The 19,412-nt window shown below is 42.3% G+C and overlaps 1 protein-coding gene across 2 annotated transcripts in view; it reads left to right on the forward strand.

Annotated features, from left to right (window-relative positions):
* The window catches only part of chchd6a (coiled-coil-helix-coiled-coil-helix domain containing 6a), a 78,327-nt gene that overhangs the window by 20,515 nt on the left and 38,400 nt on the right, over positions 1–19,412 (forward strand). Inside the window, exons 5-6 of one of the 2 annotated variants that reach the window (XM_037105117.1) lie at positions 5,434–5,457; positions 6,999–7,082. In XM_037105117.1, the coding sequence (XP_036961012.1) occupies positions 5,434–5,457; positions 6,999–7,082 (108 nt within the window). The remainder of the gene's footprint in view (positions 1–5,433; positions 5,458–6,998; positions 7,083–19,412) is intronic. The other variant, XM_037105118.1, reaches the window with a different exon arrangement.

Genomic DNA, 19,412 nt, shown 5'->3' on the forward strand with positions numbered 1-19,412 from the left:
TTTAGAGGAGGACAAACGCGACTGACACAAGTGCGCTTTTCCGTGGGACATCTAGACAGTTTGACATTTTCATATAATTATATACACACACATAAACACATCTCAGTACAGAGTGAGTCATCCCTGTGTTAAGGAAGCTGTGCTTAACTTCAGCTGGGAAGTTTGGGATCTTTTGTTACATGTGCTGTAATGTCGCGACATTTGAATCAGCAGAGAGACGGAGTTGTGAGGATTTCCTGAGATTGATCCCGATGCTGCTCCACTGGCAGAGAAGATGTTATGTGTCTGCACGGAGCCCAAATAACACCAAAAGACAACACCCGCCCCGGCCGCGGGGTCTTCACCCTGCTGCCGTCTGGCGAAAGATACAGATTGCCAGAAAAAAAAGATGCCACCGGATTGTGACGCAGCTTCTGTCCTCAGGGTCTGAGGCTCCTTAGCGAACTCCTCAGCACTAAAAAATAGTTTCAGTAGAAATGATGATTTTGCTTGTGTAGCATGAAAGGACAAGGACTGGTATTTCACTGTTTAATCGTGCGCTATAGAATGATACGTAAATGAACCTTTAACCCTGATGCATTGGTGATATGGAGATATATATATATATTTTTTGATGCTGATTTTTTGATGAATGGTCCTGTCCCACCACAAGATGAAGTGATTATGGGTGGGGGGGGGGTGTTGGAGCTTCCTTCTGTGTGGTCCAGAGTTTTTTTTTTTTTTTCTTTAGCTATCCCAGACAAAAAATATAAACAGCAATCTCAACAGGATGTCTGTGGGTCTTGTGGTTGTTAGCCTGCGTGGCTCGGACCCCCTCCCCTTTAGCCCGTTTAGTGTGCATGTTAAACCTCTTCTGCTGGAGCTTTTAGATCGTTACTCCCGTTGTCAGGTATTCCAGTTAACAAGCGAGTGTGCATCGCAAACAATGGGAGCTGCCTCAGCCTCTCTGCTAGACTTGAGTTCTGCTGAGCGATGTTTCCACAACAGAGGCTCCCATCCCTTGTTCCCGCTCGCTCACTCATTCTCGCTGTGATTTGGTTTTGTCTCACTTTGTCATCCTTTTGTTTCGCGGATGATAACTGTTAAACCTGTCTCTCCCTTTTTCCTCCCCGTCTTCAGCTCTGGTTTCCCTCACTTACCCCCGCTCGCTTTCTCCCTCACACATTTCTCCCCCTCTGTCTGCAGCTTCTAAATAGATGCTTCACACCTCTAGCTGTGCACTGAATTGATTCATATGCAGAGGGTGCCTGGAGCAGGAAGAATGTACGATAATACGTTTGTAAGCTAATCTCCTGTTTAGCTCGTGGCTAGCAGCTGCCTTATTCAATTATGCACCTTCTTAATAACTGCAGTTATTTTTGTTTACATTTGTTATTTGGTCTCCCTCCTGTCTCTCGCATCCTCCTCTCTTTCCCATTTCTTCCTCTCCATCAAATGAGTTTCTGTCTCTTTTGTTTGCCATCGTTCGGGATATTTATAGAGCAATTTTTCAAAAAGTGCAAGAAAGGAATGAATTTCATATCCTGTATGACAAACAGCAATTGTTAAAAAAAAGTGTTATAAATAGAAACGAGAGGTGAACGTGGTAAGTCTCCGCTTAAATGCAAGCAGCCGATTTGTTAGTGCAAAAGCATGGATGTGATCTCTGAGCAAGTTTGTATTCTGGTATAGTTCATCTGTTGTGACCTTAACGGTGCTTTTAAGAGCTACATTTTCCGCACGTAATATCCATCGCAACTCAATTGCAGAGTGAAATGAAACACCTTTTAGTGACAACAGTTCCTTTTTCATTCATGTCTAACATCACAATGCATGATATGCTTTTGTGAGCAGACCAGTGAGCTGATGGTGATTTTAGTTTTAATGCAAGTTCTGTGCAAAGTCTTGAGTCTGTTCTTGGCTGTGAAACTGGACTGCGGCTGAATTCCATTTCCGATTTACACCAGTCCATCTTGTCTTCTAAGTGCTCACTTGGCCCTCAGTATAGAGTTACAAGGTGTGGTGGTTAAAATCTCCCCCTGTGCAATCGGTTAACCCTTCAACACCCTCAAATATAATCTGTTTGGGAATTTACAGGAGCAAACATTTTCATTATGCCGTCTTCAACTCTTGTGTTACTGCTAGAATCCTGGTACTATCATAATGTTATCTGCCATGTATCTGATAGACATGGAAACGTCAGGGCAAGGGGTGTATTGGGATTAGGCCTAAAAGTCTGAAGCCAGGCAGTGAGGCACCACTTTGGCAAGTGCTTCTTTGAACGCACAATTTCGCCGTCATAGTTTAGTGTTTTATTATGCTGTCATTAGCTAATTAACAGCAAACACAACGACAGTGAGTATGTTAGCTCTGTGGATGTTTTTTGCCTTAAAGTGAAGCTCTCGCCAAAAGGCAACCTCGGCTTTTAAAGTACGGTAAATCTTAAAAGTGCCTCTTTTGTCATAATTATGCTTTTACACGAAGGTTTGACTCATGTACATTCACGCAACAAAAGCCTAGGTTGCATTTTGGCGAGAGCTTCACTTTAAAGCAAAGTGTTGGACAAGGTTGTTATAGAGGACAAGTTGAGGGTTCACCGAAGTCAGGCCTCGTGTCTGGCAATCCATCCAGTAGTTGCTGAGACATTGCAGTGTGGACCAAAGTGGTAGACCAACCTCTGTGCAGACCTGCCAACATAGAGATCCCAAGGGACATGCCTGTATCATGGCTGGAATTGCATGAAATCTTGTCCGTTCATATCTCGTATGTCATCGCCTACGTGCTTGTGTTTCAGAGGTTAGCCGATACCACATTTTGACGTATGAGAAGTTTGACTTACCAGATTAATGTTATGAAAAAAAGGCCTTTAGAACTCTGAAAGTAATGATGACATTTGCCGTTAGGATAAGAGTAGAACCTATTCACCATTCACAAAATAACCGACTAAGAATGTTTGCTCGCTTGTTTTTTCGACCGGCCCACGCGGTCAGCGTCACGATCTGCGCCGTGACGAGAGCTGAGCCGACCTCAAACTTTTTTTGCAAACCACCCTGTGTTTATCTTGCCGGGGTCCTCTGCTCCAATGAAATGATTTGTTACGCGCATTTTAGTAAAGAAAAAAAAGACTCAATGAATGACAGACGCAAATAGACAATGCCAGCTATCCCAACAGAGACTGAACAAACAGGAGCATGTAAGCCATAGCCATCATCTGTGTGTGTGTGTGTGTGTGTGTGTGTGTCTGCTGTGCTGTGCTGTGCTGTGCTGTGTGTAAAGTCACGCCTGGCTGGCTGTTATCTACCATAGACTCGCAGGTCCCTGGAGGGACACCAGAGGAGTCATCTGATTCACTTGCAGTTTCTTCTCTGACTGCAAATTAAAACGGGACCAACACAGAGAGACACAGATAGGAAGGGAGAGCTGTGCTTTTTAATTAAATCCATTCAGTTTCTGCTTAATCCCCGCCAAACAGATTCTCGTCTAACATATAAAATTAGCACACAAACACTTTCGGCCCCTCTTTTTCACCTGCATTAACATGCACCGGCTGCAGCTCCCCGCCGACAGAGGAGCTATCTCTCCCATCTGAAGCCCTCTTGTTCTTTGTCTCTCCTCAGTTAAGGTCTGTTTATGAAACACAGACGATCGGCTCTGATTTGATTTGGCGTTCAGCAGCCCTGATAATTATGATGAATCTTCCTCCCCTCCGTGTGTGAGTGTGTGTGCGTGTACATTTAGACTCCCGTCACCCTTTTCCTCCGATGCTGCTTTTCAGTGCCGCGGTGCTGTTAGTCAGACCTGAGACAATCGTGCTCTAAAAATATTGATTGGCATTAATTTGCTGTGTGTTACCGATGTGTAAGGTTTTGTACATACAGAGTAGATCAAAAAGTGTCAGACAGGCTGACAATCTCAGGGATACATTGCGTCTATTATTTCAACTTTCTTACTTGTCGACTTTCCCAGTGTGACAAACACATTCATGTGGTGTCGGAAGAATCGAACGTCAAACACTCCCCTGGTGTCGATGCATTTTAATGCCGTGCGGTTTGGCAGAGTTTAGCAAGATTCTAGTCTGAGGAATCGGCACCGGAGGTGGTGGCGCTACGATGCTGGAGTAGCTCACCGGTAAAGCAACACGACGAGCCTTGTGTAAGCAGGCTGAATGCTCAACTGCTACGTTTTCATATTTTAATTTACTGCGAATGGGCCGGCTCTAAGAGTCCGTCAGCCAGACTTGACCAGTAAGGAGTCAAAAGAATCTCTTAGACTATAGCCTGTATTGCATATGGACAGTGCAGATATAAAAAGGTGAGACTGCATTTGAACGCAGGCAAATAAAAGCAGCTGATGAGGTTGTTTATTTGCGTCATTGTGTCGTTTTGGAATACGACTTTTGTGCTGGCAAATTCATATTTCTTATAACTGTGTCTTTTGCAAACCACCTTACAGCAAAGACCCAAGATTTATCATCATGTCACCTGACAGCAGACTGATGATGTCAAAAATGTCTTATTGTGAGTTTAAGTGAGTGCTTATTCACTTTTGGGTGAACTTATCCTTTAAGTTTCTCTGTGAAGATCTGTTAATCTGTTGACATGAGAACATTTTTTTGTGCTCACCCTAAATCTGAATAAAAGAGTACGAATGTACAGGATTTTCACATTTCCCGACTAGTTTGGTAGCCAATCTCGATCCAGTATATTTAATTTCCACAAGTGCGATGTGGAAACTTAAAAACCTCCAGGACACATACATGGAGAATGGATGGACTTTGTAGTGACGTGGGAGAAACCGTATACTGCAGTTCATCCTTCGAGATAAAAAAATACTTGCATTGTCATAGATTCTGAATGTTTCAACAGGGGACAGAGAGATGTTGTAGTTCTACGAATGTCTCACAAGTAATTTAACTTTCTTCAGGAGTAAATGGAATCTATTGTTCATTAATTCATTAATAATATGTGAAAACAACCCGTAAGTTTAATATATATCTTTCATACTCACACACACACACACACACACACACACACACACACACACACACACACACACGGAATACACTGTTCCCTCAAGATGGTGCATGATTTATTTGGTATCTTTGGAAACTTTTGGATCGCTGCTAAATTTGAAACATAATTTCTGCAAGGTTGAATCTTTCGATGGTCGTGCAGAAAGAAACCTGATGGGTAGACATTGTTTTTCGTGAGAGCCTTGTATTTATTTTCAGAGTCATCTGTCTAGTGATGTCATTAATTGCAATCGTAAATGATTGCAGATACTTTTGCTCAACTGTATTAAAACAGGTATGAGTTACCAGTCTTAACCCGAACTGACCGCTGTTGAGCTGTGTTTTCTTACTCTTATGCTTCTCTCCCTCCTCTTTCTTTTCTTATCCTGCTTTCTTTCTCTACCTACCTTATCTCTCTACTTTCTGCTTCTCAACCTGATTAGTCTGCAGATGAGATAAAAGCGATGGTAAGCTTCATCGTAGCCTTCAAGCTCCTGCTCTTTTGTCCGCTCCATCAGTCCCACTGGTTTGAACCCCCAATTTTTTATTCACCCTTGTTCAGGGTCACTTGAAAAAGATGATACTATGGTAACTGTGCTGATAGTTCTCAATCATTTAAAAATGAAACCCTTCACAATTGGATCCTCTTCACGTTTATTTTCTTCTTTCCACTCCTGTCATGTCTTCATCGTGTCTCATGGTTAAATGCTCTTTTCTCCTTCTTGTTCTCTTATCCTCTGTATCCTGCCTGCGTATTCCTCTACTTCTGCTTGTCTCTTGATGTCTCTTTTTCTTGGATTCTAGCATTTATGCACGTAATTAATTAAATACATTTTTAGATGTTTTTTTTAGGCTGTTTAAATGAAGGAGTTGCCGGAAAATGTTACAGTGACTGCGGCATTGTTGTATAAAATAAGACATCTTCAGAATACAATACAAACCCATTTAAACAGGTTTTTGAATAAAATGGCAACTGAAAGAAAAGCGACAAGCGGACGAGAAAGTTTGCCCCTCTTCTCTTCTCTGTTTCATTTTTTTTTCCTTGTTGCTGATGTTTTTATTTCCCCCCTGTCATTCTGTCAGCATCGAGCTTTCTCCTTGGCATGTGCATGTATGAGCCTGTTTGTCAGCCTGCTCTCTCTTCCCTCACCGCTGAGCACGTGTGCTTGTCACCTTCAGTGCTTCATAACTGCTTGAAAATAACACATGATCTGCGGCGACATGTTGTGTGGCATGGCTTTTCTCTTTTTCCGGCACAAACACTGGCACAATGGACGAATGGGGTAGGATGGACAGGTGGGGAGTATAATTTGAGGGTTGAGGCTGACTGTTTTTTTTTTTAACTGCAGGGTGTCTTACTGCTAGAGTTTACACAGCACGGTCAATGGCTGTGTGTGTGTGTGTGGGCGGGGGGGGGCTACTTGTTTGGCTGTCTTTGGGCATTTTCTTACAGCACTGGTTTGCCCAAGTTCTCACACTTACCTGTACTGCAGCGGTGTGTATGCATGTACTGCATGTGCAGGTATGCGCTCCAAAAATCTGGTCTGGTTTTGATCGATTTAACAACCGCGGCACCATGTTTTATCATAAGTTCAAAAGTATTCAGAACAGAAATTAGTTAGAATATCATCATAACGTAAACTTAAAGAATTCCTGCATCATCTTGGACAATCCTAAATCGTTTTAAGTAAAAATGAGAAAGTTGAAGAATGAATACAGCCTCTCACACTTGCACACTGCAAGTCTAGATCATTTTTAACTTCACTTGTGACCCCTGATGGGCGTTTCACCCAGATCGAGAACCGCTATTGCAGTTCTACAATATGATAAAATACAACAGAGTGTCGTCCTGATATTGAAATGGATCTAATTACTAACAGTGCGAGAAACCAAAACAAAGCCAAAGTCAGCATTACACCCAGTCTACCACCTTAAAGTGACAAATCACAGCATTACGAAGTGTCTAATCCCCCACTCTGTGTCTGTCTGTGTGTGTGTCCTCTTGCAGGCTCAGCAGCTACAGAAGAAAGATTCACAGCTTAAAGCATTGGATGCCTTCTACAAGGAGCAGCTGGCACAACTGGAGCAGAGGGTACAACATTTACACAAACACACACGCACACAAACACACAGACGCACTCATACACAAAGGCTTTGTCCTCTTTGTCCTGGTTAAATTTAAAACTGTGATTTTCCAATCTATAGTATAGTAGTTTAACTGTTACTTCAGGGTCTCTTTTTCTCTCTCTGCCCTTTAAGATGTCAATCTGGTTAAAGCAGGGGTGTAGAACTACCGGCCCGGGGGCCACATCCACCCACCCAACGTCTCCATCCGGCCTGTAGCCTGATGTTTAAAAAAAAATGCTACAATTTGCCCAGAGAAAATAATTTTTCTTCACATTAACTTGAACTACACTGTCAGTTTCAATTTGAATTAAAACAATTCTATTTAGGAAAGTAATGCAAGTTGACTTTTCTTCTGAAGTAGATTCATCACAGGAAATGCATTGTCTTCAGTAGGCACAACGGTCGTTCATCAAAAAAGCATCTAAAGACCAAAACAGCAGACATTTTCTTAATTTGTAGGCTGAGGATCCATTTTGAATATGTTAAGAAGTAGTAGCAGTAGTAGCAGTAGTAGCAGTAGTAGTAGTAGTGGTTGGTGGGAGTTATGAACAAGAAGGAGCAAACCGCCATTGTCCTGTCACTCAGCTATCCTACGTAACTCTCTCAGTGCTCAGAGTTCAGTGTGACTCCTGTTGTGTTGCGGCTCTGCTGCTGGCCCTGCCGTTGCACAGAGTAAACGCCTCCGGCAATTTGTAATGGTGCCGCCTGTCGATAAGGAGAGGGTGGTTGGCAAGTAATGTAATCGGTATCTGACCACAGGGAACACCGACGACCGCGGCGTGCCCCGTGCAAGGTTTAAATAAGTTACTCATTAGGAAAAACAAGATTTGCACTGTTAGAAAGAGTAATGTGCGTACAGATGTTTACCTCTGTTTGCATTTCGTTGTTAAATGTGAAGAAATTATGAGTAGAGGCACTGCAGGTGTCTGGCAAGAAATAAAGTAATGAAATGTATTTAATCTGTTAGTTCAAGTGAAAGGGTTTCAATACATTATTTAAGAGTCAGTGAAACAAAGTGTGCAACTTCTAAAAAAACATGTCTGTAAAAATCAATACAAACTGCAAGTTATGTTAATGATAGATGACTTTGTAGAAATACTGGCCAAAACGTCAACACTGAAGTGCACCAGCAGTGGCCCAAAACCTTCATATAAAAGCATGAAAGACAAATATATAAACATGTCCTCTCAGCCGTCTGAATGTACAAAATCGAGCTTTTGTGGCAGGCAGTTCGAAACTTGGGAACGGTAGTGCACTGTATACAAAAAAACACCACCAGACACGCACCATAATTATCCTCCTGATGATATGCATATTCACTGCACTTTGACGGGGAGTGCATGGACGTAAATGGTCTCTGTTGTGACTGTCATAATGGAAATTTCGCAGCAAGAGTCTGGTCCAACGCACCTGCTGTAAAGCACAGCTCATACACACAGGAGTACTGTTGTGACAGTGACAGTCACACCGCGCTGAAACCTTTTCAGTGGGTGCACTTGTTGTCATTAGTACCTGTGTATTAAAGCAATTCTACCCTTGAGGTTTACTTTGCTTTTTGTGCGGTGCCAGTGCAGCGGCTACGATGCACAACCATATACTTATATGCATTTTAATGTGCACAATGCCTGAAGTACATCTCAAAGTGCTGCTGCAGCTGAATACGACGGCAAGTACAGCACACACAAAGATGTGCAGGGAAAGCACTGCGCAAGGTTTGTCTGTAACTGTGATTCAAAGGGGATTTTAGCCAGCCCGAGGATCTCCAGAGAGCCCTTACAAGCCCTTTCTTTCCCTTTCATCTGTCTGACATTTACCAGGCAGAAAAGGTGTGGAAGCCGTCGGTCTAGAGTTAAGTCTCAGCCTCGCCAGGCACCACACAAGAAGGACCTTTACACGGGCTCTCTGGGGGAAGCACTCATCCAGTTCTCAGATGGAGAAGACCTTTACAGGACATAATGTGTAAAATCTAAGTATTATGTTCTGTTTACCATGGCTAATTCAAGCCCGGGCCCGGAAAAGGGAGCGGGAGCATTCGGAGTCATGCAGGGCGACATTGCGCTGCCTAGGGATGTAAAGGTGTGAACAAATTTCACACCACGGTAACAGTGACCAAAATTATCACAGTTATCGGTATGCAGTGGTATTTTTAAAATGTCTTCGAAATGTTGAAAAAACACTGATACATTGATAAACTGAAATAAGTTGTGCAAAGTGTGCAGATCACAAAACTCACAATTTAGATCACATCACTTTTGTTAGAAACAGGTTGGATCATTTTTTACCCAGTACGTGTTTGTCTGAAATTCTCCTCACTGCAGCTCTGCAGCAATATTTGGGGAATTATTAGGTCGACTTTAAAAAGTGAAATCTACATCAATAAGCGGTTCAGATAACGTGCCAAATCATGGACCAGCTTTGTTCAGTTATACCAATATCTGGTCAGTTTACATTAGTGAAAACAGCAAATTAGACAGAGAAAACTCGACATACACATACATCATGCACCTTAGCTTAAGGTTAGCTTATCTTGCATTTGCTGTTGAGGGTGATGGTCGCGTCAATTGGGTGTGTTGCCGCCCCTCGCAACAATAGGGCTGCCATTCTCGACTAGTTGTTGAGCATTCTTACAATAACCAGAATACGCCCAGACTTCAGATTTGGTTCTCTTTGACATCGGAAAAATGCCTTGAGGGCCGCTACTGTCACGTCCTCCCTCTGCCATGTCTTCTTCACTACATAACAAGCGCGCGGTGTACGCTGCGCCTGCGCCTGCGCCTGCGCCTGCGCTGTGAGACTTGGATAAAGTATCTCGCGAGTTTTTCACACTGTGGTTATTGACCACTGTGGTTACCATGGTAATTAAAACTTAAACGGTAACTTTCCATCCCTAGCGCTACCATTACAACAGTGCTCCCAGTTATTTGTACTGATTCCCTGACTCGGTCTTTGATTGGCTCACTTTTGTGTTAATTTACACTCCCTCTGCCATTAGTTTATTTCTGACTGCTGTTTTTCAATCTCAATCCAAGGCTGGAATGAATCTCTGATGGTTGGCCCAGTCGTTAGAATAAAAATGTGTGCATATGTGCATGTTCAAGGTTATGTTTAGTGTCTGCCATAAGCTACCGTAAGCGGATAGAGTTCTTGGAAGTCACTGACTCAAGCAATGAGCTTTTTTCTGTTTGGTTAAATCTGAAGTTTGGGCTTTTTGGGTTATAGCACGTCTTTCTTTCTTTCTTTCTTTCCTTCCTTTCTTCCTTCCTTTTTCTTTTCTTTCCTTCCTTACTGATTTGCCATCCTGACATTGCTTCCATCCTTTCTTCCTTCCCTCCTGATTTACCTGCTTTCACTCCTTCCTTCCTGGGTTTCCTACCTTCCTTCTTTTCTTCTGTCCTTCCCGGTTTTGTATTCCTTCCTTCCCTCTCTCCCTTCTGATTGTCCTTCCTTCCTTCCTTGATCTTGTCCAGTTTAAATTACTGACAGATATACGGGCTTACATCACAAAATCTGTATTCTAATTACCATGCAGTCTTCCTAAATAAACATCTATTACCTTGATGAATAGTTTCTATGCATAGTTGAAACACACACACACACACACACACACACACACACACACGCACACACACGCACACACACGCACACACTCACACACAGATCTGGTGGTGTCAGATGCCTAGCTATTTGTGTTAGTCTCATCAGTAACAGGTTGGGTTTGCAGAGGGAGACGAAGACTGGCAGGCTGACATACGGGTGGCACAAGCTGTGTTTGCTTTTAGGCTTAGGATGTTTATAGACAGACCTCTATGTGAGGGTATTTGTGTGTGTGTGTGTGTGTGTGTGTGACAGAGACACGGAGGGAGAGATGTGTTTTGCATGCGTACTGTATATTCAGGTGCACGTGTACTGTATATGTAAATGTGGGATTTATGTGTCTCTCTGCAGGCTCAGTGTGTTTGCACCAGAAGCCACATAATGCCTCTGTTTTGGTCTGTTTGTTCACTCAAAATGCTCTCGATTCCTGAGGTTTAGTTTTCCCTCAAAGTGCTCAGCTGAACTGAACCAAGATGAGTCAAGTCAAACTGAGCTAGGCTTATGTTAGTGTTATGTCACCCTTTGCATTAACATACTGCGTGTATGGTTTGGGATGTAACTTAAACCACTGACATTAGGAATTTGAGCAAATGCATTGGGAAATTGCACAATTTCCGTTTTGAAATGAATCAAAATCAAAAAAAAAAAAAAATCAAAATCAAAAAGAGCATTCCATTTCGATCATCGAATTGAACTGAATCTCCCATTTAAAAAAAAAATTCTCTCCCTCTGCAGCTATTTGCTTGCGTGGCACATGTCTTAAGGAACAAAACTAACTTAAAAAAGACAGCACAGCTCAGTTACAGGTTAGTCTGCAGCTGCGCTTGTTCCGTGTACAAGAAGACCACCAACTGACCGGCACTGGAGTTGAATCAACAGTGTCGGAAATGTTTTTAATGTATTTTTTCTATTGATTTGTTCAGAAAGAGGTTTCTCCACGCAGATTTGGGTTATATTATTTGGACTTGCTGCCGGGATAAATCAAGCAATGTTGTCTTAAAAATATCATTCAAACAAACACAAATCCAGATGCGATAGTCTAAGAAAAGGATTACCTTCAGTGCTCAAAAATAATGTTTGGGTTTAAATGTCAAATTGAATCATGGACTTTGAGAATCTCGTAAAGAGTGCTCGCAATTAAAGTTATATTCTGTGGGTGTTGGAAAAAAAGGGGGAAAATAAAAATATTGGTTGATTTTAAGAGACTAATTTTTGTGATATAAAGAAACATGTAGGGGAATGCATTTGGTGAGAGGAGCATTTGGATATTACTGAGCACTTTTTGTGCTTTTCTGTTGACAAAACATGAAATCCGGGGTTTAGCCGACACAAAGGACTTGAAACACTGTTCCTGGCACGCGTCAGTCGCTCTAGTCTGCTGTTTGACAACCCAGAACTGTATTTCATGTGATGGCTCCCATGTCTTACAAAATGCCATTACAGAAAAGCAGTAGTAAGATTTATTTATGTGAGCATATAGCTATGCACCTTCTACTAGCTGCCTAATTCGTCCTTTCTCTTTCTCCTCTCTCACACACGCTCGTGTCATAGTAGGGTATCGCTTCGTTTGAAGCTGGTGGAAATAGAGCGTACAGAAGGAGATAATAATCCTCCTCCAAGTCTGACAGGTTGCTTGACATGCTGTCAGCAAGGGAATCCACGTAGTGCACCAGAAATATCTGCACACTGAATCTGTGTGCAGATTCAAACTCACACACACGCACACACACACACAGCTTTACTCTAAACAATGCCAATGGCAGTACCTCTTCCCCTGGCCAAACAGAGAGGCAGAGGACTTACTTAACATGTAGACACAGACAACATGCTGTACGTGTATGTGTGTTCCCGTCAGATGGAGTCAGGATGGGCCTCTGATCACAACTCAAGTTTTCTTTTTAAATACTGTATTAAAAACTCCACTTTTTCTGCTGCATTGCACTTTCTTATGGAAATGCATGCACTCTGGGCCCGATGTAGACCGAGTCAAAGTTTAACGCTTTCATCCTGTGGAAAGCTATCTGCTCAATATGCTGCAGCGAGGGCTTGGAATCTGCTTATTAGTTTAGCTTGTTAGCAATATTTCCACCGAGGCTGCACCCATCTGGAGATGAAGATATGAATTTCATAATAAGTTAACATTGCTAAACATTGCAGAGTTGCGGCTTACATTCCAGTTGCCTCATTATTTTGCATGAGCAAAAAAAAAAAAAAAAGAGGTAATTTAAAGGCACCTTGAGACAGACAAATATGGTGATTGGCCAGGACACAGAGCTTCTAAAGGTGCGGGGATAAGTGTTGGTAAAGTGCTGTTATTTTGCCTCCAACAAGCATCACTTTTTGGGTATAGAATGCATGTTTTTAATTCTATTTTACTTGTCCAGTAACTTCAAAGCTTTTATAAGTTTTGTGTTGGTGGGCTTAACAACATATGGGCAGATGAGATACAAGTTAAAGCCGGGGGGATGGTAATTCTGTTCAGAAACATTTTTTATCACATTTGTATAAAATCTCTTAATATCCAGACAGCAATGAAAATATGAAACGCTTGTATCAAAAAATCCATCATCTGTGGCAGCGACAGGGCCGTAAGAATTTCATCCAATCAATTTTAGCGTCCCGAAGATATTGTATGGACAGCACACCCATTAGGGCTGCCTGATAAATCGAATTTTCATCGTCATCGCGACATGAACATGTGCGATAAACACATCGCAAAAGACTGCCCGACACACGATGAATAAGAAAAATCATTTTGTTTCCATGTGCCAATCATGCACCGTGAGCATGCCAACAATTAGCCTATCAGATGGAGCCCTGGATGCAAGGGCCAATCAGATGAAGCCCCAGCTAGCCGTTAGCTACCCTGACAAAATTAATCGGCATCAGTTTGGTGGTGAGTGCCAGGTTATGATGGCTGAGGGAGGAGAGAGAAGCGATGAAAATGTGATCGACGAAGACCTTGTGGTGAAAAGGAACAGCAGTGAGTGTGTGTTTCCTGTCCTTACCTGACCACCCTGCTCCCACTCGGCCCACCACTCAGTGTGCGTGACCGGAGTCTCCAACTGAGCTCGTTGTTTACGGACAAGAATGGCAGAGAAAGTACAGACACAGTGTTCATTACCAGCTGAACCTACAGCAGCGTGCACTGCCAAACAGAGGAAGAAAAGACAGACCGAACTCCAAAAGGCTCCAAAAGTTGGACAGCTCAAGAGGTGAAACGAGAGAGTCAGTTGTTGTTTTCCTCACATGTCAAACAAGACCCCATCTACTTCAGTTGTTGTGAAGGATGCTGCAACGCTGTCTCTCCGTAAAGTTACACTAATGTTTTCTGGACTGTAAAACCCATCAGCGTAAGGGTGAGAAGATAATGACAGAATGATTCATTTTTTTGGTTCAGCCTGTCCTCTTAACTCAAACACATTCACTCTTTTCAAGTCATAACAGCCAATTTACAGACAGTTTTGTAAACTGTTTAATGTTCTTAATGAGCAAAATGTTCTGCTAACTGATATTAAGGTGCACTTTTCTCCTAGTTGTAACTTGCTCAACAAACCTTGGTGCCACACAGTGCGTCCGCTGCTTAGAAGAAGGAAACATTTAGCAATAAAGCAAACAGGATTTTCATTTCAAAGTCTGTGATTGTTATTTTGGTGTGTTGCAAACTGCTGTCTGATTAAGAGGGATGGTTCAATACTATGGGAAACACATTCATTCACTGTCTTGCCCAGTGTCATATTTGAATGCTGTACCAGAAAAAATGCCAGAGTAAAATAGTGACTCCTAACATGCATATGGCTGTCATATGTGTGCTACAGGGTCCCAGCTAACATTAACAGAGTTATTAGCCAGAGCGATTAGCCGACAAGGTGTTCCATTAGTGACTCCTTAACCCCTCTATGGCTACAGTGCAGGGGAAGAAGATAAGACATGCACACAAAAGAACAACGCTTGTATAGATAGTGGTACATTCAAACATGTAGGGCAGGGAATATGACACACAGATTATCTTTCAGAGCTCACACACACAGCCTACACATACACACACACACACACACACACACACACACACACACAGGTCCACACAGAGCCCAGGGTCAATAGTGTGACACCATATAAAATTCTTTTGTGTTGTGCAGTGAATGCCACTGCCACCGTCAGGTCAGACCAAAAGGTTAGATGAAGTGGGAGTGTGTGTGGGTTAAAAGACTGCATCTTTTACAGCTGGATCAAAGAGCACCCTGGGTGTTGGAGTGTGTGCCTGTGTGTGTCTAAAAGTTTGTTTTTTTGCCACCCACATGCACTCCAGTGTTTATGATGTGTGAAAAAAATTAGACCTTTTGCTGCTTTAGCAAGTGTCTGGTAGTATGTAGTGTACGATAAGAAAATAAACAGTCTCAATAGAACAACCTTATCGATGCTCTCCTCTGACCGATTGTAGCCCCTTTTAGAGGCTGTTTATCTTGATCTGTAGCTTGCAAATTGCATTTTATTTTCTTTGGCATTACTTTTAACAGAATTACACTGTTTTAAATAGCCAATGGCGACAGAAAAACAGGGTAAAACTAAATCTACGACTCCAGTGTCCTCCTAGCGTCTGAATTTATAAAATGTATTCCTGCAGTTGCACTGTAGTTGTGACCATGTGGACATCTGGGGAGAATGGCTGCAATCATCATCAGCAGGGGAGCAGAAATCAGTGTGGTTATTGATGGATGATAACTGTTACATACAGCTGTTGTCGCCTTTTCGCGGCTGACAAGCTTTGCGACATAACGCACGCTGGCAAGTTTTTCCCTGCCTCAGTGCAGTCCTGTTTGTATTTAGCCATTTTCATGGCCATCTTTACAATGATGCACAGTGGTTGTTCAAACATAGACATGTGCATCATTATTCGTCTTTTTTCAATACCACACACATTCATTTTCCCTGCTTTTATCCCCGGCTCTCTGGTCCAGCAATTATCCGTTCTCTCAAAACATCGACCGCGCACCACAATCATTGTTGCCCGCGTATTCAGATGGAAAGCGTGAAACCATAAAGAAAGAAGCATCAGCGCAGCCGTGATGTTGGGAGCACCTATTCTATTCTGTCCTGTTCTGGCTGAAGGGTCGATGGACGTCGCTGGAAAAAAGTTCAACAAAAGTTTTAATGCTGAGCGAGTGAAAAATGTCTGAAAGGTGCACCTACTCATGTCTGCTTGGCCTGCTTGTGCTGAGATTTCATTGCGAGGCAACATTTCCGAACCATTTTACACCAAACCAGTGGAGTCCTTCATCTGTAGTGGCAAATGTCGTTCATTAGTATCAGGTTGCCACAAAGAGTAATGAAGGACTGATGACTGTATGAATGGATGTATGAAGGTGAAGAAGTTTAAAAGAAGCAAAGGAATTACGTCGAGCAGCAGGACCAGGCGGGTGGTGACAGTTTGGTGCCAGTGTGAAAAGTACACTGCAGACACCAGCTGCTGGATCACAAACCCAGCAAACACCCCTTAGCTCAGTACCAGCACCATGGCAACCAGTGATGCTACACAATTTCCTGTGTCCCTTTTTAGTAAGTTAAAAAGAATAATTGTCTTCATTAAAAGGAAAATTGATGGTAACGTTTGTCTTCATAAGACTGACACTTTAAAAGTACATATAGGCGCTGAGTCTGGAAAAGGGAAAAAAAAAAAAGCACAGATGCTGATAATGCACTAGAGGGACAGAAGTATGTGTCTCTTATTCTATAAAATCACAGGGTTTGCAGGAAGTTCTCAGCAAGAAACATTTCCTGTCCCTGTCACTCTCCTCACTGCCTCGAGGGCAGTGGCGTAAATCAGTAACGATGGGCCGTAGTGCAGGCTATCATGACGGGCCCTTGGGCCAAGCACACATACACACACACTTATATATGCACACAAAATAAGGCGTATGTATGTATAGTACCAACCATGTGTTGGATTTTACAGTGCTACCCAGACTAAAGTACAGAAATCAAAGAGAAAGTTACCAGAACCACCGTGACAGTCAAAATTCTGACACATGACAACAAGCACCTGAGTGCAGGGGAGCTGTCCAGTCTACTGTTGTGCTGAAATGGCCGCAGACTTTTCCGGGCATTTTTGAAAGACGGCAGGCGCATTCCTCTTCGACATACAGACAAGATGTGCCATGTCCCGAAAACTTTCCAGCTCGATCGGCATGCACACAGTTCACCAACAACAGCACGCGCACACAATGAAACAGGTGCTCTGCCCTGTCCCGATTCTGAAATCATTACAAACTTTAAAACAAAGGGATCGGCAGCCTAGGTACACCACCTCCTCTTGTCCTCACCTATGTGAATGGTGTCAATACATAAAATACATGTATGCCTTCTTTAAGAAGTTTCATCACAATAGCCTAATGTCATAAGACCAACGTTAGCTATCTTGCTTCTGAGGGGTTACTTGCCGCGTGTTTGCTGGCCTGTCCGCAGGCTGGCGAGTGTTAACACAAAACCCAAACATAATAACTGAGGAAGCTTTCCCACCTTCTCCTCTCTTCGCTCCTGAGATTTCATGCAAACCCACAGTTGAAAAGTGCTAAAGAAAGTCATGATATGCCCCCTCAAACAGATGTTGTCTTACATGTCCGCGTTTCAAAGCTAGCAGCATTTTCTGATCAGAACCTGAAGGGGCACGCCATAGTTGACATAGGCGGCCAATGACGCTACCAACAGTTAATAATTCGTCCTCCCGCATGGGCCCCTGACAGCCGTTGGACCCTGGTGAATTATGCCACTGCTTGAGACTTGCTGTAATGTATGACCAATGTATAGGAGCAAAAAACATGCGCCACGTACGACAGTTTACTCCACAAAAACTAGTGGTCATAAACATAGGATGGAAAGTGGAAAACCAAGGAGAGATGGAATCTAATGAACAAAAACACATTTAACTCTGATTTATTACTTAGTTACTCATTTGTTTTGTTTTTTATTCACATTGGAGTTATCGTGTTGATCATGTTACATTATTATTATTTAACAAACAGGTCTACCTCAGCATGACAGGTGCAAAAATGAGCAGTAGAAGTGTGTGTAACGTTGATAGTCCGATAACATTGCAGCTCTTTAATATTTTGTGAAACATGTTGTGTTTTCAGTATGTTAAACAACATGAAACTTAATACTTGGAGTTGTTGTGCAGAAAGCACACAATAATGCAAATGTGAACATCCTGTTTTAAATCAAACACATTTTAACCTGTAGATGAATTTATATGTAAGGGATAATGCCCGACGAGGTGTCCATAATCGGGAATTAATGGCCTCCGCAAAGTCCATTAATTCCTGATTATGGACACCTCGAAGGGCATTATCCCGCTTATACCATGGTCACTTGCCAAAAAAAAGAAATTAAGACCATTAATTTAAATTTTCATGCGCTTTACAATCGAAACATGAAGTTTTTCACAAGCCATAACTTAGTTTCCCTGGTAACGCCTGAGGGTATGACTAATACCTGGAACAGTCATTTCTTATGCAACGGAAACGTTGTTCACTCCTCCAGTAAACAGGACGGACCATAAATAGGACTTGGCAACAGGAGATAGTGTTGTCCGCTCAGTGATGAACCAGAACGCTAATGCTATGCTAGCAAGATTCAAAGTCAATAACATTGCGTACGGTTGACAAAAGTAGATACAAGTAAATATAATTTGACAGTATGTTTAACAACAAGAAAGTCTCTCAGTATATTAACTGTCCATTTCATTGTCTTTTTGGCTGTTGATCTCATCTCTTTCATCTTCTATTTGACTTAATTCTCCCAGTGTTAACTCCATGTGCCGTTTCTTCTCTTTTCTTTTCAATTTCTCTTTCTTCAGCTGCATCCCAGTCATCAAAGTTGTCATATTCTCCAAACAGGTTAAAAGAAATTGTGAAGTCACTCATTGTTGTTAGTTTGTTGCAGTGTTGCAACAGACTGTAAACAGAGGCTTTTACTGCATTCCTGTTGCTATCGTTACTCATTTTAGAGACAGACTGATATGCCAGCTAGCGCAATAATTTAGAATGGTGAACAGACAATTTGACTGGAACTACTTAGTGGGTGTCCGTATATCAGGGATTAATGGACACCCTGCAGCCAGTCAGAATCGAGTATTCCATGGTAGACCATGGTATAAATGACCTTTAATGCGGCTACAGCAGGTAATGCACACACATCAGACTGGTGTGCTTGAACTGGGTTTTCTGCAGAAGACAAAACCTGCCACTTTGTGCTGGCCATTGCATTTACATTTTTGTAAGTGCCCTTTGTGTCACTGCTCTTTTACATTTTGAATTAATTGATTTCTTCTTCTTTAACAAGTGCAACTATTTTTTCCTCGTATGCTCTTATAGCATTTGGGCTGAATCACGTGACTTTTAAGTCCCATCTGTCAAAAATGAAATCACATTGGTAGACATCCCAGTTCCATTATTAGCTGCACAGTCACAAAACCATATTGCGGTTCAGTGTTGGCTGTGGCATGGAAGTCAGTCGTGTGAGTTAGCAAGCCATCCTTTAGAACAAGGGTGCCTGACCTTTTTCTCTTGGAGGGTAAAAACTGAAACTTAATGGTGGACAACAGGCCAAGCATAAACACTTTCTGTGTTTCTTAGATGAAAAATGGTACTCTGCCCAGAGAGGCAAGTGAGATTAGACAATCCTGGTGATCCATTTTCTAAGTCTG

Source organism: Acanthopagrus latus, chromosome 7, assembly GCF_904848185.1.
Source record: "Acanthopagrus latus isolate v.2019 chromosome 7, fAcaLat1.1, whole genome shotgun sequence".
Taxonomy (NCBI): Eukaryota; Metazoa; Chordata; class Actinopteri; order Spariformes; family Sparidae; genus Acanthopagrus; species Acanthopagrus latus.